At 42.0% G+C, this 26,700-nt stretch overlaps 2 protein-coding genes across 5 annotated transcripts in view; one reads left to right on the forward strand and one right to left on the reverse strand.

Moving 5' to 3' along the window:
* The window catches only part of Ncapg2 (non-SMC condensin II complex subunit G2), a 72,802-nt gene extending 52,155 nt beyond the window's left edge, over positions 1-20,647 (reverse strand). For 2 of the 4 annotated variants that reach the window (XM_038336602.1, XM_038336598.1), the window contains exons 1-13: positions 20,512-20,602; positions 19,470-19,598; positions 18,931-19,048; positions 13,922-14,110; positions 13,348-13,462; positions 11,523-11,677; positions 11,127-11,261; positions 7,704-7,798; positions 6,412-6,481; positions 3,877-3,963; positions 2,224-2,316; positions 1,000-1,125; positions 206-385 (exon numbers count right to left, since the gene is read on the reverse strand). In XM_038336602.1, coding sequence (XP_038192530.1) covers positions 206-385; positions 1,000-1,125; positions 2,224-2,316; positions 3,877-3,963; positions 6,412-6,481; positions 7,704-7,798; positions 11,127-11,261; positions 11,523-11,677; positions 13,348-13,462; positions 13,922-14,110; positions 18,931-19,008 — 1,323 coding nt within the window. In that variant the 5' untranslated portion in view covers positions 19,009-19,048; positions 19,470-19,598; positions 20,512-20,602. Of the gene's footprint in view, positions 1-205; positions 386-999; positions 1,126-2,223; positions 2,317-3,876; positions 3,964-6,411; positions 6,482-7,703; positions 7,799-11,126; positions 11,262-11,522; positions 11,678-13,347; positions 13,463-13,921; positions 14,111-18,930; positions 19,049-19,469; positions 19,599-20,511 lie in introns of all 4 variants that reach the window. The other 2 variants (XM_038336601.1, XM_038336603.1) reach the window with 2 other exon arrangements.
* LOC119819953 (60S ribosomal protein L23a-like) lies at positions 9,143-9,660 on the forward strand. The gene has a single exon (XM_038338162.1). It carries the CDS (start codon positions 9,143-9,145, stop codon positions 9,611-9,613), a length of 471 nt encoding a protein of 156 aa, XP_038194090.1. The 3' UTR covers positions 9,614-9,660.
* Positions 20,648-26,700: the final 6,053 nt, after the last annotated feature.

Genomic DNA, 26,700 nt, shown 5'->3' on the forward strand with positions numbered 1-26,700 from the left:
AGAAAGAAAGAAAAGGAAGGAAGCAAAGAAGGAATGAAGGAAGGAAATTACAACCAATAAATTACAATCAGTAACATTTTACCTACTGAGGAGCACAATATGTGATTTTCTATCATTTTCCCCCTTCTCTGTTTCCTAAAAATCCCTATATTTCTAAAAAGTATTCTACAATAAAATGTTACATGTATACCTTTAAAAATCCTACCTTAAAAACAGAACAACGGACATCAGCTGAGCTCGTATCAAATGCCAGCTCCCCTGTGACTTTCTTCAAGAGGTCAACAAGAATGGTAGGAGGCATCATTTCCCAGTATTTACACGTTATTTTACAAACACCAAGGATGCCTGTGGAACGGACCCTCGGATAAGGATCTTCTAAAAGGCTCTAGAAGTAGAAGAGGGAAAAAAGGTTACAACTCTTAAATTGTTGTTTGTGTTAGATATTAGCACTCTGGGAATTTAAAACTTAGTAACAGACACTTAAGGTTGCAGAAATACTGGTCATTCAATCTATGTCCCTAGGTCCCCCTCAAGGAGACTGGCTCCAGGATGCCAAATCTGCAACCGTTTAGTCCTGTATATAAAGCAACACAGCATCAATCCATGCTTCCCATAAAAGGGTCACATGAGTTATCTGTTCTACTACATTACTAACTAAAGACATAAAATTAAATCTGCACATGTTCTATATGGTGTCACAGATGAAGACAATGAAAAGGTCAATGACCTGCCCAAAGTCACAAAGCTACCACATGGGAGCGGTAGAGTCAACTGAAAGAGTACTGGGAAAAAGGCACGCATGACCATAATCCTGAACACCACATAAGAACACATAATGTAATGTTTCAAGAGTGACTAAAAAAAGAATGAAGGGATACTGTGGATCTGTGCTTCTTGGGACATAGGCAAAATGGGTATTCCTCCGTAGACTGGCCCTGCTGGCAAGTTAGCTACAAGGCACGCAGGTTAGCAATGACTGTATGCCACAGCAATACGTACATATAGTTCTTCAAACTGCTTCTGAATTTCACTGTCCATTTCAGTGGCAATGAAGTTTGGATCTCTAACAGGAAACGCTTCAACAAACAGCAAGGCAGCATTTGATCGAACTTCAGAATTTCTGGCCTATAAAATATGAGTACTTTTAGAAGTTGAGAGTTCAGTGCTCCCAAATTAATACTTGCACAATTTCAGTAGAGATTCATTTCCAAATTAAAGAAAGTTTAGGGGGCTGGTAAGATGGCTCAGAGGACAAGGGCGTGTGCCCCTGAACTTGACAGCCTAAATTCAATCCCAGGAACACAGAGAATAGAAAAGTGACTCCTGCAGGCTGTACACTAGTCTCCACCCATGCTCCCTATCACCTATAAACAGATACATTGTGACCAATATACGTGTGTGTGTGTGTGTGTGTGTGTGTGTGTGTGTGTGTGTATCCAGATAATTTTAACCTTTAAATCAGAAAAACTAGGCTGTGGGTACAACTTAGTGGAAAAGTACACACTTAGTATGTATGGAGCCCTGCGCTCTATTCTTGGCATCACAAAAGTAAGTAAATGGCCAAACTTTGAAAAGTCATCCTTAAATTAAGCCAAACTCTCAGTTCAGTGCCAACAGATATTAAAGATCAGCTTACTCATTGCACTGATTAAACTCTGCAATTTTCAGCCTAAGAAAAAGAGAGAGAGAGAGAGAGAGAGAGAGAGAGAGAGAGAGAGAGAGAGAGAGAGAGCCTGTAATCCTTAAGAGACAGTTACTGCCTTCTAGTCACACCAGACTTGTTTGTGCAGAGCAAGGTGCTCATCAGAACACTCACAGAATGTCTTTGCCACAGCCTCATCTCAGGCATGAGAGCATACAGCAGGTAGCACCACTGCTACTCCAGCCAGACTCACTGATGTCTGTGCACACCCCAGTCACCCATTTACTCAGGACTGAACTGATCCACCTCTGTAGTTAAGTGGATCAAAGAAACGCTCTTCATAAAAGTTAAAAACTGAGAGCCAGGAATGGTGATACACACCTACATGGGGCTGAGACAGGGATCACTTGAGCCCAGGTGGCTAAGATGGACAACACAGTGCAAAAACATAAGAAATTTCATTTTGCAATGCTATAAAGCACCTTCTCCTGTCTTATTTTCACCACCATGGTAGGTTTCTGAATTATTTAGCACAGGCTCAATCTGAAGCACGTGCCACACTGGGAAACACTACACGTTACCTTCAGTCCTCTCCACAGGATGGGCTTATATAACCTATACAGCATCTCTTCCACCCCCTGACGGACTTTCTGTTGGTGAAAGTAACTCAGCACCTACAGGGAAAGAACAAGAAACAAAGCAGAAGCTATGGAGTTCTTTATAAAGCATTTGAGTCAGCTGCAGTGCTGTACCCTCAGCAGTCAGCTGCAGTGCTGTACCCTCAGGTGGCTGAGAGAGAATGGTGAGCTTAAAGTCATCCTGGGCTACAAGAGTCTACCTCAAAATAAACATACAAAAATCTCCAGAAAAAGAAGGAAAGGTTATTCTGCCCCATCCCACCATTGTGACACTTGCAATATTCTCTGGCAAGACCTACAACAGATATAAGACAAATTACAAGGAGAAAATCATGGCCAAAGTAATGATCAATGGCCCTGAATTCTAATACCAACTAGGTTCTAATGTATACCATCCAGTGATACATGGTAGTTGTCCCACTAATTGAGAGAATGAGACAGAAGAAACCTGAGCCCAACATCTCTAAGCCATTTCAGGATAACTCAGCAAGACCTTATCTCAAAAAACAAATAAATATAAAAATTAAATTCCTTTTTTTTTTTTTTTTAAAGTTTTTCAAGAACAGGATTTCTGTGTAGCCTTGGCCATCCTGGAACTCACTTTGTAGACCAGGCTAGCTTCAAACTCACGGAGATCCTCTTGCCTCTGGTTCCCAAGTGCTCAGATTAAAGGTGTGTACCACCACTCCACCAAAAATTAAATTCTTACTAGCCTATCAACAGCCACATAACCTCCATAGAGCTCTGATTTTAAGTGTAAAATGGAAAAGGGGAGCATGAACAGGACTTTGCCTGATTCTTCTTGACTCAAATACTTATTCACCTACTACTGGCTCTGATGCCCACCAGGGATAGGCACCAGCTACCTTAAGACTGCATATTGAACAGGCTTCTACACAACATTCTTCTTAGCACAAGCTTAACTGAGATACTAGGTTCCTCCCAAAACTTATGATTATAATCAGAAACAGACCATCTTCTTCTTCTTCGATAGTCAGACTGCACAGGCTGTTGAACCTAGCAACAATCAATTTTGCTTTATTACTAGAATTCATTCCTTCAGAAAATTTATTCGTGAAAACCTTCAATGAACAACAGCATGATCATGGAGGACTTCACTGTCTTTTTAAATTTTTGAAAATGTCTTATACTACACATCTCAGGCTAGTTTCCAAGTCATGATCCTCCTGATCAATGGAATTACAAACAGAGAGTACCACACCCGTTTATTTTTATTAGTCTCATTGGTAGTATAGTTTTCTTTTTGAGTACAATATTATCATGTTTTGGTATGGATGATGTTCTCACTTCACAGAAAGGCTTTAAGCAGTTTAAAAGAGAAAATACAATTCACTTGCCACAAAGTTACTCTTAAAGTACACAGGCCCAGCTGGCTTAATGACAGTGAACCCTTTCTTTCCACATCAGAGCTGGTAGCAGAAACCAAGATACCAAATATCAGATTTCTGAGAAACTCCTTTGACTGGTAGGGTGAAATTATGAATTTGTAAATTTAGCCAAAACAAATAGGAAGGCTGAAATTGAATCTTAATAACAATTCACTCACAGCTGGTGGATCAGAGGTGCCCCACTCACCTCTCGCACTTTCGAGTGCACTGGAGATCTCCTTGGAAGGTGGATGCCATGGAACATGAAGTCCTGGATGCAGGCATTTTCAATGGTCTGAAACAATAAGAGCGACGACAAGCATACATCCCACAGGCAGTGCACACTGGCAGGCAAGTATGGGATCCTCTCCTTCAGGAGAGAAAGCCTACACTATTCTGTCAGAGCTGTTACTATATGTCCATGCCTCTCACTATTCCTTCAATTTCAATACAAAGAGTACACTTAGTTGCTTCTACTGTATCTAACAGACCAGTGTCTGAGCAATGTAGCACGGCAAGCTTCCCACAATCATTAGAAGACAGATCTCAACAGACAAAGTACAGAGACTAGGAAAAAGGAGTGTGCATAGGCCAGACAGAGACCTCAGAACAGTCATACTGACCTGGATGAACACCACAAGCTTGAACCTGTTTCAAGAACCTCTCCAGAAATGCAGTGGAACTCCAGAAACCAAAATGAGATTTGGGACTCTCTGACAAGTGCTGGAGACGAAGTGTGTGAGAAGCTCCTTGATAGCCCACAATGCTAAAGAGCCTTGGGGTAAAACAAAGGAAAAGCCAGACCCAGAGGACTATGTGTTACCCCACACTCCAGGGCACAAGGACTCTGTGGCATTAAGGAAGGACACAGGTATTGCTATCAGTATCATCTTGGTGAGTCTCTGAATGTGGGATAACAGGCTATCTGACAAATGATGCGACAGGAGCTATGCTACATGTCCCAGAAGTTACACATGCCATGAAGACAAACTGGAACTATCAGAATATGGCATTCCCTTCTACAAGTACCTCCAACACATCGATGGCACAAACTTAAAGAGGAGAGCAACAAGCAAAATCACAACGGTAACTTTCAGATCCTGAGAATAGGTACTTGCTGTCAAGCTGGACAACCTGAGTTTAATATCTAAGACTCCACTGGAAGCAGAACTGACTCCTGAAAGCTGTCCTCTGACCTCCACATATGCTACAGCACACATGCACCACACTCATGCATACGCAAATATGACACATAAATAATGTTTTAAAAAAGGATATGTACAAAAAATAAGAATAAAAATTGGCCAGAGGTGGCATACACCTTTAATCCCAAAATTCAGGAGGCAGAGGTAGGCGGGTCTTGTGTTCAAGGTCAGCCTGGTCTATGGAGCAAGTTCCAGGACAACCAGGACTACACAGAGAAACCCTGTGTCAAAAAAAAAAAAAAAAAAAAAAGCAAACAAAATACACACACACACACACACACACACACACACCTATCCGTCTGTCTAGCTAGCTAGCTAGCTAGCTAGCTATCTGAATTAAAATGATGAAAAAAACCTTTAATATCAGCATTTAGAAGGCTAAGGCAGCGGGACAATGAATTGAAGACCAGGCTAACCTCAAAAACCAAAAGGGAGGTGGAGAGAATTGGAGCAATGGCTCAATAGCTAAGAGTAAAAAGTGCTTTTCCAGAGGACTCAAGTTCAATTCTCAGCACACATGTCAGGTGACTCAAAACTTCCTGTAACTCTAGCTCCGGGGATTCAATGCCTCTGGCCTCCAACAGGCCTGAAACTCAATGTGCATAAATCTACACATAGACAGACCCTCACAGAGATACATAATTAAAATAACAAAATGAATTTTAAAAAATTTTTTAAAAAATAAGCAAACTAAATGCCCTGGTTCTGCCCTTCTGCCAAAAAGACTATGTACTTTTAAACTAGCCTACAGGGGAATATAGTAGCTTTGATCTCTAGATATAGCAGAAAATGGCAAATACAAGCAATAAAGACCAAGTATAAGCATGCAGAAAAGCAGTGTGGCTAGAAACTGCACTCCACTTGCTCTGTGGAAGCCTTCCACCTCCACCAGTCACTGCAAAGAGAAGTCAGGAGGGATGTCTGCTCACCAACAAACTTTTGGATTAAGAGTAAGTTTTACTCTTTGAGAACACAGAATGAGAAAACAGACAGTGTGGTAACAGACAACTGACGGACTGAGAAATGCAAAGCTCCATCTTCCTAACATATATAGTAGGGTTGGGATGGGCTAATATAATCAAAGTGTATGTCACAAACTTCTTAAAATAACATATCTGAAAGAGGTACCCGAGGGTCCTCAACAGCACCATCCATGGAAACAGAATCCAAACATAAATGCAGCTTCACACTTTCAAGCAGCCAGAAAAACACAGAAAAAGAAACAAGTCAAATTATTTTAATATTACATGTTGTTTAGCCCGGTACACCCAACTTGCAACACATTTCCCTTTGACTGCGACACTCCAATAGCCTAATAACCAGAGGTAACTGGACAGTCTAGACCCAGAGACAACAGAATAAGGAACACAAGCCCCTGGACTTCACTGAAACTGCACATCCCAGTGACAGCTATCACATTTCTATCAAAATCACTAATCAGCTTGATTTTCAGATGGACTAGGCACAAGTTTTAAATAGACCACCCATGGATACTTGGGTAACTAAACTATAGTAGATATTAAATAAAATGAAAATACCTTCAATATATTCCCTGACGCCTTTTTCCAAGCTCTGAAGTAAATTTCTGCAATGTGCACCATCAAAGACCTATTAAAAAATGTTAATACATGTTTAAATAGTTAAACATTTACCATATAGCACACTTCAGTTACTCTCCTGCCTTAGGAAGACGACACAAATACAGGCTATGGCTCAGCAAATCTGCAGTATCACCTGCCTGAAGCGGAAAGAGGACGATGGCAAGACTGGGAACAGACTCCTTCCGAGCCAAGGCCTCAGTGCGAATGCTACCACTGCCTGGGACGCAGTGACAGCAAGGCTCAGAATTAAATTCTAAAGTCAGAAACTTCAAAGGTGGTAAAGGTACTTGCTGCTAAGTCCAGATGCCAATTGGCGGGAAGAGAGAAGTAACTCTCACACCCACACCCATACCCCAAAAATAAGTAATTCATTAGAAATACTAATTCTTTACAGAAAAAGTACAATAGGATTCAGCTTTAGAATCACCTAAGTTTAGAAATTCACTCAGCATAAACATTTTACAAAGACGAGAAAGCAATCTAGAATACAGCAAGAGTTTTATACTCAGACTAGAATTAAATCCCAACTCAAAGCTGATAGCTACCTGACACTAAGGAATTTAGAAACTGGAGCCTACCTCAGATGTAGGAAATGACTTTTTAAAATGCAGAGAGAGTAGCCAACACAGCATCTAAATAATGCACACAGCTGCTCGGCAGTTCTGACTAGACTAGTGGTAGGCTAGAACTTCACACCCCTGGCTTTTGCTATTTACACCACAGGGCTCCTCACAGCAACCATACCGTTCAGCCCACACCCAATTAGATGGTGGACTCTATATTCCAAATGCCCCCTGAATACTAATAAAATGAACTTTGCTCTGAGTAAAACAAAGCTTTAACTGTCAAATATCTGACACCAAAGAACCAGTACTCCAAGGACTGGAGATCAACAGGGGCAGCAAACACACCATTTTTGATGAAAGAAAAAAAGGGAACTAAAAAAACTACAAGTTAAAAATCTCACTATTGGAAAAATAATTTACTAGAGGAAAACAACTATCTAAAAATACAGTAGTATATCATGAGATATAACTTCTAAAGCTTCTAATATTTTAATGTAAACAGGGTGGTTTATAAACAGCTACAATTAGGAAGCTGGGGCAATAAGAATACTGTGTAGTGAGGTCAGACTGGGCTACACAACAAAGCCTTATAATACACACACACACGCACCTTTTAAAGTAAGTCAAGAGACTCAAAGTCAGAACAAAACCTGTAGTACTTACTTTTGTAATCCAGACAATTGATTTTTAATGGTCTCATGGATCATTTTAATAAAGTCTATATTCCAACTGAAAAGAAAACTAAGAAATCTTCTTCCCTGTAGATGAAAAAGAGAATAAACTGGGTATGATGGCACATTCTGTAATCCCGCCTACATGGGAGGGAGGCTGAGACAAAATATGACAAGATCAAGGTCAGCCTGGCAACACAGACATCATCTCAAGTAACAAAGCTGCAACTAAATGAAACTCTTCTAATAGCATATACTTAATTGTTTAGTCCACCCAAAGCCAGCTACTGATAAAGAAGCCCATGTCATTATCACGTGGCATGCACAGGGGCTGAAGCAGGAAGTGCTACAGGTGGCACGCCTAACAACAGAGACCCATGGGTCATAGACATTCCTCCCGTGGGAAGAGCAGCAGCTGCATGACTGAGCATCTGTCTTCAAGGACCTCAGATACACAGCCACACCGACCTTCACATGAGTTCATAAAACTTTCGAGCTGACTATAATGGGTAGTTTATACTGTAAAACCAAAGAATGCCTGACCCCATGTTAAACTTCTTTACTCTCACCAACTTCCAAACAATCCTGGAGATGAAAGTGCAACCCTAATGCTTGTCATCTTCCCAACGACGATGTTACCACAACAAAAACCCTAAGAACAAGGCTGCAGAGACTGTTACTTTAGGACACACGCAACCCAAACACTCTGTATTATGGTCACCCTGCACCCAGCAAGGATACACAGTCCAAACTCAATAACCACTGCATAGTGACCTCACATAACAGAACTATTCCCCAGAAACCACGTTAATGTAAGATTATGTTTATTTACATTTTTTTTAAAAAAAACTGGCAGGAATGGAAATTGAATCTAGGGCCTCATGTATGCTAGTCAAGACCTCTACCACTTAGTTATAGCCCCAGCTCCAAAAATATTTCATATGTAGGCATACTTACAAAATACCATTTATAGTAAGTATACACTAAATATAAAAAAATTGTTAAGATACATTCTTTTTTTCATGCTATATTCTCTAGTACATGTACAATTTACACTTAAAGCACATCTCCACTAGAATTGGCCATTTGAATTGAACTTGCTCAGTTCACTTACGGGATTGACCCACAATGGGCAGTACAACAAGAGGTCAGAAGCCCCTCAATAGATTCCTTGAATGGTAGAAAAAGAAATGAAGACTATTGTGTGATTGTAATTTTTGTGTATTTGCCAATTAAACATAATTATGGGGCTGGGGGAGGCTCTGTAGTAGAGCACTTACCTAGCATGCATGAGGTTCTGGGTTCAATTCACAGCATACACACACTCTCTCCACCTTCATACTGGGTACTGTTTGGTCAACTTGATACAAGCTAGAGTCACCTGAGAGGAGTGAACCTCGATCAAGAAAATGTATTCAGCTTTTCGTCAAGATGGCGCCGAAAGCGAAGAAGGAAGCTCCTGCCCCTCCCAAAGCGGAAGCTAAAGCGAAGGCCTTGAAAGCCAAGAAGGCAGTGCTGAAAGGCGTCCACAGCCACAAAAAGAAGAAGATTCGCACATCACCCACCTTTTGGCGGCCCAAGACCCTGCGGCTACGAAGGCAGCCTAAATACCCCCGGAAGAGCGCGCCCAGGAGGAACAAGCTTGACCACTATGCCATCATCAAATTCCCCCTGACCACCGAGTCAGCCATGAAGAAGATAGAAGACAACAACACACTTGTGTTCATTGTGGACGTCAAGGCCAACAAGCACCAGATCAAACAGGCTGTGAAGAAACTCTACGACATCGATGTGGCCAAAGTCAACACCCTCATAAGGCCCGATGGAGAGAAGAAGGCTTATGTCCGGTTGGCTCCTGATTATGATGCTCTGGATGTTGCCAACAAAATTGGAATCATCTAAACTGAGTCCTGCCGGCTAATTCTAAATATACACTTTTTCAACATTAAAAAAAAAAAAGAAGAAAATGTATTCATAAGACATGGGCATTTTCTTGAATAATGAATGATGTGATAGAGACCAAGCCATTGTGGGTGGTGCTATTCATAGACATATGGTTCTGAATGGTTTAAGAAAGCAGGCAGTGGAGGCAGAGCCAGCTGGATGGATCTCTGTGAGTTCAAGGCCAGCCTGATCTACAAAGTAATTGCCAGGACATCCAGGCACTCATGAGACAGAGAAACCCTGTCTCGGAAGAGAGAGAGAGAGGGAGAGGGAGGGGGAGAGGAAGGGGGAGGGGGAGGGGGAGGGGGGGGAGAGAGAGAGAGAGAGAGAGAGAGAGAGAGAGAGAGAGAGAGAGAGAGAGAGAGAGAGCAGGCTGACGGAGCTTGATGATATAAATTATAATCCCAGCACTTAGGAGCCAGAGGCAGGAGGATCTCTATAAGTCTGAGGCTAGTTTGGTCTACATAGAGGGTTCCAGGCTATCCAGAGCCACATAGTGAGATCCTGTCTCTTAAAAAAAAAAAAGAAGACATTTTAAGCACAATATTAAAATAACAATAACCTATGCTTAAGGCCGAGATAGTCAGGGCTACATAAGAGTTTAGAAACCCTGTCTCAAAAAATAAAAAACAGCAACAAAAATGACCACAGGCTGAGCAAACCGTGGGGAGAAATCCAATAAACAGAATTCCGCCTTGGTCTCTGCTTTAGTTCCTGCCTCTGGATTCCTGCTTTGAGTTTCTGCCCTGACTAGAGAGTTTTAAGATGAAATAAATCCTTTCCTCCTTGAGTTGCTTTTGGACATGGTATTTTATCATAGTTAACAGAAACTCTGTGGAAGTAGAAAAGAGAGTAGTAAATCTCAACGACAGGGATAGGCTTTCTCACTTACATATGTGTACATATGTCTGTGCATAAAGTCTGGCCCCATGGCAGTCCCCAAGGAGTAACCATCTTTTCACCATGAAATGTTCATATATTATATGTATATAATACTATATATTATACAATGTGTGTGTGTGTGTGTGTGTAAAACACTCACCTTAATTAAAAACGTAACTGTGGTTCCTCCAGTACTCTACAACCCACCTATTTCCATCCAAGTTAATGACAGAAATAAGCCAGGGTCAGGGAAGCATGTACCCCATCAGGGCCATCCAGTTAAACTGGTGTGGAATAAGTACACAGTTCTATTTTGGGGATGGGGTGCTTTCAAGACAGGATTTCTCTGTATAGCAGTCCTGGCTGATCTGGAACTTGCTTTGTAGACCAGGCTAGTCTTGATGTCTCAGAGATCTGCCTGTCTGTCTCTGCTCCCCACATGTGCCACCATGTCCAGTTCAGCACACAGCTCTTAATGGCTATGCTGCTTTTCCACAAAACAGCACAGTATAAGCAGCAGCCACGTGAACTTGAGAAAACAATCCATTAATAGCCCACCAACAAGCCAAAAAGAAAAAAGCTTACTTACCTCTTCCTTCTTGATGTAATTAACGTTGATGAAGCACTCGAGCAGCATGTCTTTAATGTCTCTGTTTTCCTCCAAATCATAACCAAAGCAGTACAAGGCCTGATGGATGCGCCACAGCCGACACACATCTGCCCCCTGAGGATGACGCAGGAGAGAGCAATGCAGCACTTTCTCAGTCCTTTCTTTCTTTTATGAACAGTAAAGTCCTATTTCAAGCTAAATGTATATTTTATATCATAAATAATGAGGATTATAGGATCATAAAAAAGTAGGAAATAGTGACGACCTGAAAAAATTTTCAGATATGACCTCTATACATCTGTTTAAGAAACACCCTAAACTGGGAAGCTACAGACCCACCCCTCACTGAGCGTCTCCTGAAGGAATCAAACATACTGTCTTAGTCTCCAAACTTCTCCTCAGCAGCATGACAAACGCAGTCTTCCCCATGTCCTCCTTGGCAGGCAGGCCCTTTTCCCACCATTTGACACACAGATCCTGAATAGAGTTCTGGAGTTTTTGTTCACATTCAGGTAGTGCGTATAAAATACCTAAAACACAGCACAAATTTTCTGTTATTAAGCAAATTATTACCAATTCAGACTCAAAAGTGCAGAGTATTATGACCTAACCCAAGGCCTTGCTACACAAACACTAGTTTAATTTGCCAGATAATTATTATTTATGGATTCCAATATTTAGCTTTAAAAAAAGACGTACAAGTGTTATAAAAAAAGGGTACAAGCTGGGCAGTGGTGGCACACACCTTTAATCCCAGCACTTGAAAGGCAGAAGCAAGTGGATCTCTGTGAGTTCAAGGCCAGCCTGAACTACAGAGAGACAGTCAAAACTGTTAGCACAGAGAAAAAGGTACATCTTGATGTCACTACACCACCACCACCACGAACGTAGGTCCTAATCACCAGTTCACCACAATCTCAATGTATTGGCCTCAGGGTTGGGCTCAAAGATAGAAAACAATCCAAGCAAATACAATCAATAATGAAAATATTGATTTTAAAAACAGAAACGCTCAATAATTATATTGCTAGAAATATGTCCATAATTACCCACAGAAGCCTAAATACCATCATACAAATATAAAGCTCCTAAAGTAACTGGAAGTCTGGAAGCAACTACAATGATAGTATTCATCTTACCAGCTGTCTGGGGACAATCAATAAGCTGGTACTAAAACTCACAGAGCACTTAAAAACTCATGTTTATACTGACTTGGGTAACAAGATAATCAGAGAAAAAGACACTACCAACTTGGGGTAGCAACATGGAAAGACGGTCAGAGGGAGAGTAGCTGGGAAGGTTCTAGGGAGAAAAAGGAGGGGGAAAACGATGTAATTCTATTTAGATTAAAAACATACTAAAAGCCTGCGGTGGTGGCCCAGGACTTTTAATCCCAGCGCTCAGAAGGCAGAGGCACGCAGACTCTCTGTGAGTTTGAGGCCAACCTGGCCTACAAAGCCAGTTTCAGGACAGTCAGGGTTGTTGCATAGAGAAACCCTATCTGGGAAAAACACAAAAACGAAAACAAACAAACAAAATTAAATATAAAAAGAAAAAACTACTAATTTCAGGAAATCAGACTAAAGCAGCATCCTAAAAACATAAAGATAACCAAGTGACACTGAGACTGAAAATTTGATAGTAAAATTTGTCCCAGGAAACTATACTCAAGTGAGCAAAGTACTCAAAAGATAGTTCTTTGAAATCCTTAAAATAAAACTGCTGTTATGTCTATAAAATAATTTTATGTAAATATCTTATAACCAGGTTTGTCATTAAATCAAACTAGTGTACCCATTTAATAATCACAGGTATACAGGCAGTTAAAAGTTAACAAGAGCTACGAGAATCAACAATGACTCCAGAGACCATGGTCATCCTCTAGGGAAACATTCAAAGACAGATTCCCAGGCTCTGAGGCAACAGCACAAACTGAGAAATCAGCAGTCAGATGTGCCCTTCAACAGCACTTGTTATTATTAGTTCTAGGAGTCCTGAAGACCCCGCAAGTGACCGCAGTCAGCAACTCAGAACCCACATCAGCAGAGCTAACTCGATTCCTCTGGGGGTTCTGAGAGAAGAGACCATGAGTACAAAGGCATGCCTTTAAAGTTCTGTTTCAGACTGCCACACACTCGTGAAAACAGGTGACTTCTTAAAAGATGTCATGTGAGTGCCTGCTACTGAACATGCCACTTACCATTTAATATAACAGCACACTCCAGGAGGGCCCCATAGTTCTCATGTTCATTTATTACAGACACAGAAGCAAGAATTACAGATGTAATTGCATGTATTATTTCTATGCTCTTTTTCTATAAATAAAACACAAGTAAGATAAAATAAGAAACACCAAACTTAAAAAAAATCAAATAGCTAATAAATTCCTAAAATGAAACCACCTCTAGCTTATTGTAAAAAGCAGATTAAAATTAAATGTAAGTCAAGAGTCCTAAAAGAATCATAACACTGAGCAGCAGAACAGCAATAGCAGGGCTGGTCAGCATGTAAAATTACAATTAACAGAACTGGCATACAGCACATTTATTTCTTAACGTGAAAGTTCAATTATTCAAATCTGGCATGATGAATGCACGCCTTTAATCCCAGCACTGAGGAGGCTGAAGCAGGTGATCTCTGAGTTCAAGGCCAGCTGGGTATGCATGTGAGTTCCAGGCTAGCCAGGACTAAAAACAAAGATCAATAATTCAAATAAACAATCTTTTCTTAACAGACAGTAAGGAGGAACCTTTTTATTTCTGAAAAACAAATACCATCTTTGGACTGGGCTCTGATTCCATTCCATCTTCACCCTGGTCTTCCACTGTCTGCCACCCATCCACTGGGCTTTCTAACAATGTTTCTGTCAGTAAGTCCTTCAGCCTTTGCCATAATTCCTCTTTCTGTTTCCTTGATAATTCGTCTAGTAACTCACTTAAACTGAAAGGTTCAGAAGAATCTTTCTGTAAAATAAATTTAAAAAAAATACAAAATATGAAAAATTAGTTGTACTCTTCTCATACTTGTATTAATAGAAAAGTTTAAGTATTAAATTAGTTACATATTTAAGCACTTGGTTAGTTTTCAAATCCTTTTCAAACAGGGAAAAATAACAGGCTTACCAAACAGAAAGCATCAAATCTCTCCTCTGCCTCTTCTTCCTTAGCACCAGATCTTTAAAGTTTAAAATTTCACCACCCACTTAAAAATCCCTAAAATCAATTAAAATGTCAACACCCCACCTCAACTGTCAAGTATAGAAGTATGCTGGAGGTAACGATGGCAACAGGAACAGCAACAACCAAAAGCTCAGATTCCCTTCCTTCCAGGTCTTTGTTCACATCGTCTGCTCCTCAGCCCTAAACAGCAGTCTCTGCCTGAGCCACTGAGTCCCCCTAGCACCCCCGACTTCTATTCTCACCTGGACAGACTGCCCAGGTCACTCTGACACAGGAAGAACAGGCATTGTCAACAAAGTATAAAACCCAATAAAAGGCCTTTCCAGCAGCTTCTCTGGGACAGTACAGTAACAATATAGCCTAGAGATTAAACTAGCATCAGTGAGGCTATATGGCAAGTTAATAACAGATTGTTCATTAATAGCACAGGCATGCTACAGAGCACCAATGAATAAGTACTAAAGAAATACAGAGTTCACAAATGACAAATTTATGGTCACCATAGTAACAGACTCTGGAAAAAAGTATTCACAGACATGAAAACAAACAGAAGTGTGCTAAGGAACAGGTCATCTACAGTTATGGATTTCCTCAGGTTGCCCACGGTTACAACAGGAAAGCAGGAAGCTACTACTGAACACTTACTTACTCACTCAATGACCCCCATATAACAGGGTTGTCCTGAGAGGCCGACACTGCTAAGTGGCTCCTGCTGAAGAGGAGACACTAGATCTGACTGGATTGGCTAATAGAAAAAAGAATAAAAAAGAGCCACCAACACTTTCAAACCTTCAGTACTGTGGCAAGCATAGGAAGGCACAGATACTGTCTCGAATCCTGGGTTAAAGAGCATTTAAGAGATGTGACAGCTATAGGCACAGCCTGATGCTGAGCTGGATCCTGGACCAGGAAAAGTGACTATAGCTTACCTATTTATGCTTCAACAGTTGTCACAACATAAATAGGTACTGAAAATAATTGTTAAAGTGTCATCTCGAGGATCTTAATGCAGTTATATACAATGGAATTTTATTCAGTTGTATAGAAAAATAAAGTTTGAAGGAAAATTGATAGATCTACAGAATACTGTGTAAACAAAGGTGACCCAGACTCATCACAAATTGTCTGCTCTTTCTCATATGCAGATTTTAATTTTAATGCTTACATGTATTATGTATATAAGTGGGTGTGAAAGTGGGTGTAGGCTGTTAAACTCCATAAAAGACCATGAAAGGGCAGAAAGTGGTAGTGGGGATAAGAGAGAGCAAGCAGAAAGGCAGACACTGGGGGTGGGAGCATATGGGAAGAGGGCAGAGAGACAGGGAAAAGCAGAGAGAAAAATTAAAACTTAATGTGAAAAATACCATAATAAATTGCAAGTTTAAATAAAACTTTCAAAAAAGTGCAGGGCTGGGGAGACAGCTCAGCTGGTTAATGCCTGTGAAGACCCAAGTTTGGATGCTATGAACTCTTCTAAAAAGGCTGAACATGGCAGCCTGACTCTACGACAAGAGAGAAGAGGATCTCTGGAAGCTCTTGGGTTAGCTACAAGAGCTTACATGAAGAAGTTCAAAGCTAATGAGATCCTATCTCAAACAAAAGATGGAAGACATCTGAAGACCTGAGACCTCGTGCAGCCTCCACATGTGTACCCCATGTTAAACGGGCATACACTCAAGTATACACAAGAATTCCAAATGTAGTTAGTGGTTACCAATTGCTGCATTCTTTATCCTAGAATCATTCTTTGTTTCGGAACCATTTAACACAGTTGTAGGTATGTGACTCCAATCCCAAATATCGGGGTACATTTTTCTAAAACAAAGGTACTTTCTTAAAAATATAATCATTAACTCCATCCCTTCATGGATCACAGCTCCCCCACCTCCCTACACCCACTGCATTGCACTCTACGTACTAATGCTCCACATGTCTGAGGCTAGTTTGTCTGCTACTTCTCTTTTCTGCTCTCTTGGTCTTTTCCCTTCCCACACAAGAATGGTAGCGACTGTGAAAGCTGGCCACTTACTTCTATCAACTCCTAATCTTTCTCTAATCATCCTTACTACAGCATTTGTGTTTCTCAGAGACTTAATGTGTGCTACTATGTTCTATTAGATTCCTGTCTTTAGTGTGTCATAGGCAAAATATTTTAGGATTGTGCTTCCAGTTCTATTTTCCCCAATAATCTCTGTGGGTTATTTGAGACAGCTCAGACTGGCCTACACCCCATTATGTAGCCTAACAAGCTTCAATTCATGGTCCTTCTGCCTCAGTGTTCTGAGTGCTATAACTGTTAGTATGTGCCAACAGTGGTTGTGAATAATGCACATGTCAGAACACAGCGACTCACTCAGATGGCGAGACCCCACCAACAGGCCTCAAACTGATAAACATCTTTCCCTTAGGTCCTATCAGGTTAAACTACTGAAACTGCCATTACAGAAAATGGATTTCATAACACTCAATTTGATAAGACCAGGCAAGGCACTATTCTAATACAACCACATTATCATAAATTTATTTAGTTTTACAAGTTTTGTGGTGATTGGTCACATTAAGTTATTAAGTGTAAACAAAGCTTACTAACGCTAAATTAAAAAATATTTCACTAAGATATCTGCTAACTGCCAAACAACACCACTGAGACTCAGAATTAGCAGGCTGCTAGAATGAAGGGACTTCAGAAGCACACACCCTCAGTAGGTCACTAGTATACCCTTGTGTTACTACATTTGCCTTTCCATTGTGTGTGTACATCTGTGCACTTGTGTGAAGACCAGAAGAGCTCACTGACTGCATAGAATGCTGCCTATCAAGCTCTAGGGAATCCTCCTGCCTCCACTTCCCAATGCAGGGATTATAGCATGCCACATGGGACCTGGCCTTTTACAAAGGTGCTAGAATCCAAACTCAGATCTCATGTTTATATGGCAAGCACTTTATAACCTGACTCATCTCCCACTCTCCATATGCCTTTTAGAATCATTAACTTACTTCACCATCAGTTTAGATCATTGTAATTTTAGTTAAATTATGACATACAACTTACAACAACAGTCTTCTGGGCATTAATTATGCATGAATTACACTTCTAACACAAAGCAGACACACTTCTACTACAACAGACATATACACAATTATAAATTATATCTTGCTCCTAAAACCACTATGGTATGACCTGTGAGTTTATGCCGTCGTATAAGAACATGTTATAAGATCATTTGTCTTATGAAGAAAAACAATTTCATAAATGTTGCCAGTAATAAATCCACTATTAGCTTCTTCTCTAATTCTGTGCATTTTAATTTTCACTGTATAATCTTAATTAAGATAGGTTAAGCAAATTGGCTCGGGGCTCCTAGCACAAAGGCCCAACTAGCACTCTGGTCCCCTCACTGTACTGTACCACACTCCACCATACCCTTCACCACACACCATTAGATCCAAACAAATTGTGCTGTTATGCCTGCAGTTACGGCTTCCTGCTTCCACCGCAAATCCAGTACCAGTGTTAAGAAGCACTATTGGCTCCAGCTACCTGGCTTGGTCCCTCAACCTGCTCTGCACAAGCAGGCAGATGAGCATTCCCAGAGGGGAATCTTTCTTCCCTCTTCTTATTGTCTTCTTTCCTAGTTTCCCCTCTACTCTATGGTTCCTCTCCTGTCTACATGCTGGCTACTCTCTGCATACTGGACAAACTCTGAACTTCCTAAAATTGCAAAGAGGGTTTCTGAGTCATTTGGACGAAAGGTGTCCCCCATAGATGTGGGTATTTGAACATTTGGTTCCCAGTTGGTGGCACTGTTTGGGAAGGTTTAAGTGATACAGCCTTGATGGAGGAAATACATCACTAAGGTCAGGATTTGAGATTACATATCCTGACCCCACCTCTAATTTGCTCAGACAAGCTTGCAGTTGAGGCTGTAAGCTCTCAGCCCCCCTGCTCCTGCTGGCACACCTCCCCACCATGATGGACTCTTACCCTCTGGAACCATAAACTAACAATGAGCGCGTTTCTATGTTGGTTTGGGTCCTGGAGCTCTACGACAGCAACATAAAGAAATACAGCTTCCCATCTCTGCTGCTTTCCCCTGCATCTACGGCTGCACTCTGGCCTGCCAACCCTCTTCAGGTTAAAACACAACCTGCCTTTTCCAGTCCTCAGGGACTCAGTTCAATGAGCTCTTTGGCTAATTCCTCTTTATATCCTACTTTTTACCTCAGCCCAAAAGTGGGTCCATTTAATTCTAAAGAATGTACTTATCGGGGCTGGAGAGATGGCTCAGAGGTTAAGAGCACTGACTGCTCTTCCAGAGGTCCTGAGTTCAATTCCCAGCAACCACATGGTGGCTCACAACCATCTATGAGATCTGGTGCCCTCTTCTGGCCTGCAGGCATATGTGGAGGCTGAACAATGTGTACATAATAAATAAATAAATCTTAAAAAAAAAAAAAAGAATGTACTTATCTTTCTAAAAATAAACACTCACACCCCCTTCCCCCAAGAACTCACTGGGAGAACTGTATTTCACTTAGGGACATGATCTCAGAATGTTAATGTCCAGAGTCAAAAATGACAGTAAAAATAAAACACAACTTACATCAAGTTGAACAAACTGCAGAAACTCCTCAACCAGTTCCTTAGAAACCGCTTGGACAAATGTCTCCCGTTTTTCCATGACAGATGAAACTGTCTCTAAGGGAGCCTGTTTTACAACCCTGATGGGAAATACAATCAGACCAGAACTTAAACATGCAAATTTTCCCATAAGAGTTAATTTGATACGAACATTCAAGAATTTCATTTGAGAAATTTGTAACATCTATAGAAGATGGTCTCTAACAACATTCTGACACAAACTTAAAATAATCTGAAAAAATATTTACTGACGATGCCATAAACAAAATATCTCTATCATTACATTGTGATTGAAACTACCAGCTAAAGAACAAGAAATATGAACTGCCTCCGGAATCTTTCTCTTTCAAATGCTGGCTTGGGAAGAACTGACTTGTGCAACAGCTTCAAGATGAGCCCCACAGCTGAATTCTTCAGACTCCTCCAAGAAGATCCCAACCAACAAATCCTCTCTTGTTTTTCAAGTGAGAATGAAAACCACAACAAGAGCCCTGAGGTCACCTGGGAACTTGTTAGAGGGTGCATTCGAGCCTCCCGCTTCAGCAGCCTCCTCTTCACTCCTACAGGATAATGAGAGCTCAAGGGACCTTGCTCATTCTCCTTCCTGCATGAGATCTCCCAGGAAAACACCTGCCCAAAACATATCATATAAACTCAACAATAGTTACAGCAAGGGATAGAACATATTTGTAATAGGACCTCTCATCTATTTAAATTTAAAAATCTCCTATGTTTTATAAATACAGGAATATGGAAAGTTACTGGCAGTAATTATGGAGACAGTGAATCACAGTAACAATGTATTCCTATTTTAAAGTGAATAAAAGGAGAAAATAGCCTCAATTTGACAACCCCTCACAAAAGTCAATCTTAAATACAGCCACTTCGTTCCACGATTCAAATGGCTGAACTGTGAACCATAACTTTTTTTCTGATGACTAAAATGGAGAAAGGCTGAGGAACAGTCTCCTAATTCTGGTTACTGTTCTTGTTTACGCAAGTGTATGCCTTTGGCAACTTAGTCTGCCAAATAATGTCTACAGCTGCTAGACTTACAAAATGCTACGCCATTTTTTGTCTCTTATTAGTTCAGAGCCAAGATCCTCCGTAGATCAGTGCTAGGTGTAAGTTTGGGGTGCTCCCTATGTCATACCAAGTACAAGTCCAGTCGTCCGCTGTGAGCATCAGGTCCTGGTCTGAGGTCCTCCCTGGTGAGCCCAGGTCTAATTCTGGAGCTCTCTCTAGTCAGCCTCGAGTCTTTTTCTGAGAGATCTCTCTGGTCATGCCCAGGTCTTCTTCCGGGGTCCTCCCTCGTCCGCACCCAGGTCCTAGTCAGCCCGGGTTCAAGGCTGAGCTCCTCCCTGGTGAGCCCCCGTCCTGGTCTAGGGTCCTTCGTAGTCTGCCCGGGTGCTGCTCTGCCCTCCCGCAGCACCTCTCCCACTCCACAAGCGTCCGAGACCGATGGCGGCCGCGGACTAGAGACCCGGACTCGTCGCGTCGCCCAGCCGCGGCCGCCCGCCGCCAGACAACCCAGTCAACTCACCGCGCAGGGCTCACCTCACCAGGGACCCATCGTTTCCCGCGCTCGGACCAGATTCAAACACACCCGCGCGCCGTCCTGACGCGCCCGCCCCCCACCCCGTCACCAGTTGCCGCTCTCACGAGAACGGACGCTATTCGGGCCACGCCCGCGCGCGTCATCGCGGCGACCAGGCTCCGCCCCCGCTGGCCAAGCACCGCCTCCTGGCAAGACTTGAGCCGCACCCGGAGTCTCTTTCGCGCGCCCTAGGATGCGCACGCTCAATAGCATGCCCCCTTTGTCCCCCGCCCCCACACACGCACACGTTAGAATGCTGACGTTTCTTGGTGTTTCTTGCCCGCTTTCCGGTGAAAGATCGCATAGAAGACGGGGGACAGAAAGGAAGAAGAGGAGAACAGGGGCAGAGGAAGGAAGGAGAGGAGTACTAGGACAGAGAGAGAAGGAAACAGACGACCGAGGAGGACGAAGGGGTGTTATATCTAAAAAGTTGGAACACCCTGTGAGATATTTGCCCTTTCCCCTCCCCCACTAGATTCTAGAAGACTGATGCTGGGTCATTCTCTCCCCTACAGACACAACTCAAAAACACATTCCAGGTTGCAGACCAGTCTTCTGTAAGATTGTATGAGGTCACCTCTGTTCTTAAAACCTTACAGTATGGCTAATGAGAAAGGGCAGAGTTAAAATTGGACCTCATCGCAAATAACTGTAAAACAGACTGGAATAGTTAAAATTGACTAAAATAATGCCTTTGACCATAATAATATCTTTAATAGTGGACCAACTGTGAAGTGCACAGCTTAGGGATTTATTTCTTTTGGAGTTAGTGGACCAACTGTGAAGTGCACAGCTTAGGGATTTATTTCTTTTGGAGTTGCATAGGTTAGACCATTACCTGACTCAGATTCAAATGGTGTGAAGCACACGACAGCTCTGCAATCTGACTCAGGACTCACAGCAGCCCTCTCCAAAGAACACCAATGCTATCATATCAGTTCCTTGGAAAATACACCCAGAAATATTTTCTGTCATACAAAATTTGGAAGCATGTGTAGTAACATAAGCCTGTAATCCCAGCACGCAGGAAGCTGAGGCAGGATGCTAGCTAGCTCCGAGCCAGCCTTGGACACATACAAAGAACTTATCTTAAAAATTAGGTTTTGTTTTTTTTAAGAAAGAAAAGTATATAAAATTTACAATTTCATTATACTTGTACTTAGGAAATGTGCTAAAACAATGAATTCTTATTAGTGAGGAACCAATAGAGGCCTATTGAAAGTGAGTTTTTAAAGCCATTCTGGACAAAACCTTCCAGTGCTGGGTGGCTATGAAGAGTTCTTGCCCTTTAAGAGAGCTCAGGAATGAACAAGACCCTGCCAGTGATGAGTCATTGATTCTGAGAAAGGCTCACAACTTGTGACTAATTAGGAAGTGATCACAGAAACATTTCTTTCCCTTTGTTGGTTTCGTGCTATACTATTTGTGAGAGTAAATTTCATACAGATAACAGAACTTCAGAGTACAAGAACTAAAGGAAAAGCAGAACTGAAAGCTTCAGGCAGGCCCTTTAACTAGACTCAACATGCTCTGCAGTCCCCTGGCTGACCTGAGAGCTGAGCCATGCTCTGCGAGCCCTCAGGATGGAAGGGCTGGACAGTGGAAAGCCTGTGGGAAGAAACAGAAGTGAGGAAGACTGAGTCTCCTGGATGTGACCACCCACTTCTCAGCTGAGCAGAACAGGGAGAGGAGAAAGAGCTAAGTGGTGAGGTTCAAACATGACCTCAAGAATAAGTCCTGTTCGTTCCTCTTCCAGGTTGTAATCAATCTCCTTATATCCCTAACCTTTCTAGAAAGGTACTGGAAGGGACAAAGTGTTGAGGAGAGGTGAGCCTGCCCCCCACACTCCAAGTCTGACAGTCTTCACAGTGCTACAGCCAGCGGCTGCTGAGAGGTACTAGATGATAATCTTCATCACCACTATAGTTCCTTGAAAGAAATACACGTGGTATATTTGTGTGGGGGAAATGCTTTTCTACCATTAGGACAACTTCATCTTTTTTCACCTGCACTGCTCGGTCATTTATGCCATCAGAGAACTGCTGGTCCAGATTTAAAGCCTTCCTGAGACACACAAAAACTGAATTTGGATCTTTATCATTGTCTCCCATGGGGACTCTGGCTTGACACAAAAAAAGAGACCAGGGTGCTGGAGATGCAGCTCAGTTGATAGAGTATTTGCCTAGAATCAGTGGAATCCTGGCGCCAATTCGTAGCATCAAATAAGTTGGAAGTGATGGGGCACACCTTTAATCACAGCAGGGGAACTAGAAGCTGAAAGTCAGCCTCCACTCCAAAGCTAGTTCTCTGAGGCTTGGATACTTAAGACTCTGTCTTTAAAAAACTATTGCTGGCTCGCTTTTCAATTTTGTTCCTTCCTAAGTGCTTCAGCAACTTAAAAACCTTATTTACATGATAGTCTAAATCATCCTGAGCCTCTCCTGGCTCACAAGGATTATACCACAGAACCCAAGCAAGCCACCAGTCTTGGGTTCCTCCTGAGTTAACTTCTCTCTTAACTCTTTTGTGAGATAGACCTATCCAGTCCAGTGAGTATCAAACACTATCTCCCTAATGCCCAGCTTCCACCATGATGCCTGTCTTTCCTCTATTGTCTTCTGGTATCTGATATTCATGAGGCCCACAAACAATAAAACCAAGTGTCCAGAATGAGTCAGTTCATTGGAGGCTGATTTATCTCATAGTACTTCAAATATCAGAACTTTTATCTCTAGGAGGAACAAATGTTTATGTTACTGAATTTCTCTACATCCACAGCACTCAGACTGAGCCTGTATGTCTTGAAGGAGAGGGCCTGCTTGTTTGTCCCAGCTGCCTGGCTAGCTTATCCCAAAATAACCACACATCTTCCTTTCTGGGAGCCGGCTGCCCCATGGCCTGCTGTAGTCTCAGGACCCACGGGACCTGCAGCATTTTATTTAAACCATTACAACCTCCATATAAGGACTGACCACCCAGGAGGTAGAACCAATAAAGAGCCCTCTGACTAGTACTTTTCGCCCAGAGACACTGGATGAGCATACAGCCATGGCATAACAAACCATAGAAGTCCCTCACCACAAACACTACTTTCCCTTTCTTCCTTGGTCCTTGTCTTCGAGCTCACGTGCTGTCTCCCTCATGGCCTGAGAGCAACTGATGACTTGCAACTGGGGCCATTCTCGGGGATTGTCCGAAGGCTCTCTTGCTTTATGGGGACTCCTTAACTGCTCTTCATAGTGTGAACTGGTGGACTTCCTCTCCTAGTCTCTCTTCTCAACTAATCTGGTTATGTGACCACCAGTTAAGAGTCATTAGGGTGGTGGCTGGTCTCTTAATTCATGGAAAGGCTTTGGCCTTTTCACTGTGGTTGAATCCCCTTTCCCTTTGAGGATTAGAACGTTTTCCTCACATTGCAACTACTTACACTAGCTTGACCCTGGAGCCGAGCATGTGGGCCAAGATGTAGTTCCTGCTGCTCAACTGTGTCTTCTGGCTGCTTTCTCTTTGCTGCCCCTCCTCACATGCCCTTCCTGGGGTCCATCATGAATGGTGCCCCTTCCCCAGCGGGGAAGCTTTTACCTGTTTTACCCTTGCCCAGCTGCAGACATTTAACTAGAACTTGTACTACATGTGGTCATTGGCCCCATCGGGAACTCTGAATAAGGCAGGCATAAACCCCATAGGGGATGGGTGCCAGTGCACTTTGCCAGACAGATGTCACCCATTATTCCCCCTTTGGCAAGCTTAAACATATATGTGTAATTATTGGCACCCATTCCTTTTTTTGTATATGCTTTGGCCCAAACAGGGGAGAAGGCCACATAAGCTATCAAGGTACTAAAGACAGCCATGTAGGTTATGAGGGAACCCTGGGCAATAAAAACCGACAGTGGTCCAGGGTATGCCTCTCAAACCTTTATCTTATTTTATTTTTTTATTTTTCGAGACAGGGTTTCTCTGTGGCTTTGGAGCCTGTCCTGGAACTAGCTCTTGTAGACCAGGCTGGCCTCGAATTCACAGAGATCTGTCTGCCTCTGCCTCCCGAGTGCTGGGATTAAAGGCGTGCCCCACCACGGCCCGGCTCCTCTCAAACCTTTAATGACTTCTTACAGAGCTGGAAAATCAAACGCACAACAGGGATTCCCTATAATCCCCAAGGCCAGGCTATTTTGGAAAGAATAAAGCACTTCCTAAAAGGAGATCTGGCCAAGGTCTCCTCAGAAAATAAAAAGGATCCTCACCAAGACTTGGTGGAAGTCCTCTTCGGGGGGTGGGGGGGTGGGGGGGGTGGGGGGGTGGGGGTGATTTCTTGGCCTTTGATGAGGAGAGCCTTACTTCTCTTATAAACACTTGTAAAGCATGTGTCCGCTCTCTTTCCTATTGCTGGATTCGGTTTCTGTTCTCCATTCAAGCAGAGGATTTTGATTTGTGAGTTTACCCCTAAATAAATAACCATCTATTTCTCAATTCTGAGCTAGTGTGGGATTCCATGTTTGGAGCCCATGTGGACAGCCTAACGGCCTAGCTGGTCCACAGACCAGACAGTCTCCCAACCCAGCTTAGTTTGGCTTGCTTTTACCTAAGTGGGTTTTTTTTTTTTTTTTTTTTAAAGAATCCCCACCAAAGCAGAGTTTACTGCCTGTGGCAACTTGGAAATTTCCCAAGCACACAAACTGCTGCATTCCCTGGGGCAGTTCCTTGCTGTGAGGTTTTTTGCTGTGTAGTGACTTCTACAGCTTCCCATTTCTGCTCCCTTCCCGTGAGTTCTGGTTTTCTTGCTCCACGTATGGAATTCATTTAATTGCTTTTGATTTGTCAAGCGAAGCATATTTCTCAGTATTTAACCAGTACCAAGGCGGGAAACTAAAGTGGCTCAGAAACTAAAGCAGCCCAGGACCATTCCTGTTGCCACAGGTTACTTTGCTTCTAGTCGCAACTCTGCAATCAGGACATCTGCTGGACAATAAAGATTACAGTGTACCAGATCAATAACAGGTAATTAATAAATCAACATTGCAGACTGCATTAATATTACAACTTTTAGTAACTTTTTTGCTAATAGTATGGATTGTTTATGTAAGGCTTATATGGTTATAGGAAATACTTCAGTTTATTGGGTATTGAGATACAGTTGTCTTCATATTCTATCATTAAGAAAGAATATGGCACTTTTAGGAATGATACAATTTTTATAGACTAATAAGGAACAGCCAGTTGACAGGATTAATACCATCAAAAATCAAAAGGTATCTGAAAAATTAATACGATTAAAAAGGATAACATTAATTTGATAGACAAAATTGAATCCATATCGACGGGTACTAAGAAGTTATCCAAAAGAATTCAAACTGATGAATTTGACAATCAAAATTTGTTAAAAAGTTATGATAAGTTAGAAGATAGACTATCTCTCCAGTATGGCAATCTGTACGCTATCCAAGTAATGGCCAAGGATGAGATGTTATCTTTAAAGGAGAAACTTCAAACCTTGGAATCACATGTGCAGAATGAGGAACAGAGTCTAGGTGCCTCAATGAAATCAATAGAAATATATACAGGCCAGGAGATTCAGTCTATACAAAAGACAATAATAAAAAGATTTGAAATAAGCCAGGCAGTGGTGGCACACACCTTTAATCTCAGCACTTGGAGGCAGAGGCAGGTGGATCTCTGTAAATTCGAGGCCAGCCTGGGCTAGTTCCACAACAGGCTCCAAAGCTACAGAGAAACCCTGTCTCAAAAAACCAAAAAAAAAAAAAAAAAAAAAAAAAAGATTTGAAATAATTGAGGAAATTATTGGAGCTGATGAACACGGAAAGAAGGCACAAGGATTCAACATCGCCAGTAATTATCAGAGATGACTTACCCAGGGTTTTAGCTTCCTACCCGGTAATCTACTATGACAAAGCATCAAGTTCTAAAAGCCCAAAAGGATCCAAAGAAGGTACATGTATACCTATACAAATGAATGATCTAAAAGAAATTAAGCAAGCTGTTGTAACTTATGTCTTGCATTCCACATTTGTAAAGGAGATGATAAAGTCGTGGTCTTCTAGCATTAAAGCAATGCCACATGACTGGATTGAGTTAGTTTCAGCAGTCCTGGATGATGGACCTCAATTAATGTTTAAA

This window comes from Arvicola amphibius, chromosome 7 (genome assembly GCF_903992535.2).
Source record: "Arvicola amphibius chromosome 7, mArvAmp1.2, whole genome shotgun sequence".
Lineage (NCBI taxonomy): Eukaryota > Metazoa > Chordata > Mammalia > Rodentia > Cricetidae > Arvicola > Arvicola amphibius.

What these genes read in the sequence shown, in the direction of transcription:
- LOC119819953 (XM_038338162.1), top strand. Translation starts at nt 9,143, where the DNA reads ATGGCGCCGAAAGCGAAGAAGGAAGCTCCTGCCCCTCCCAAAGCGGAA.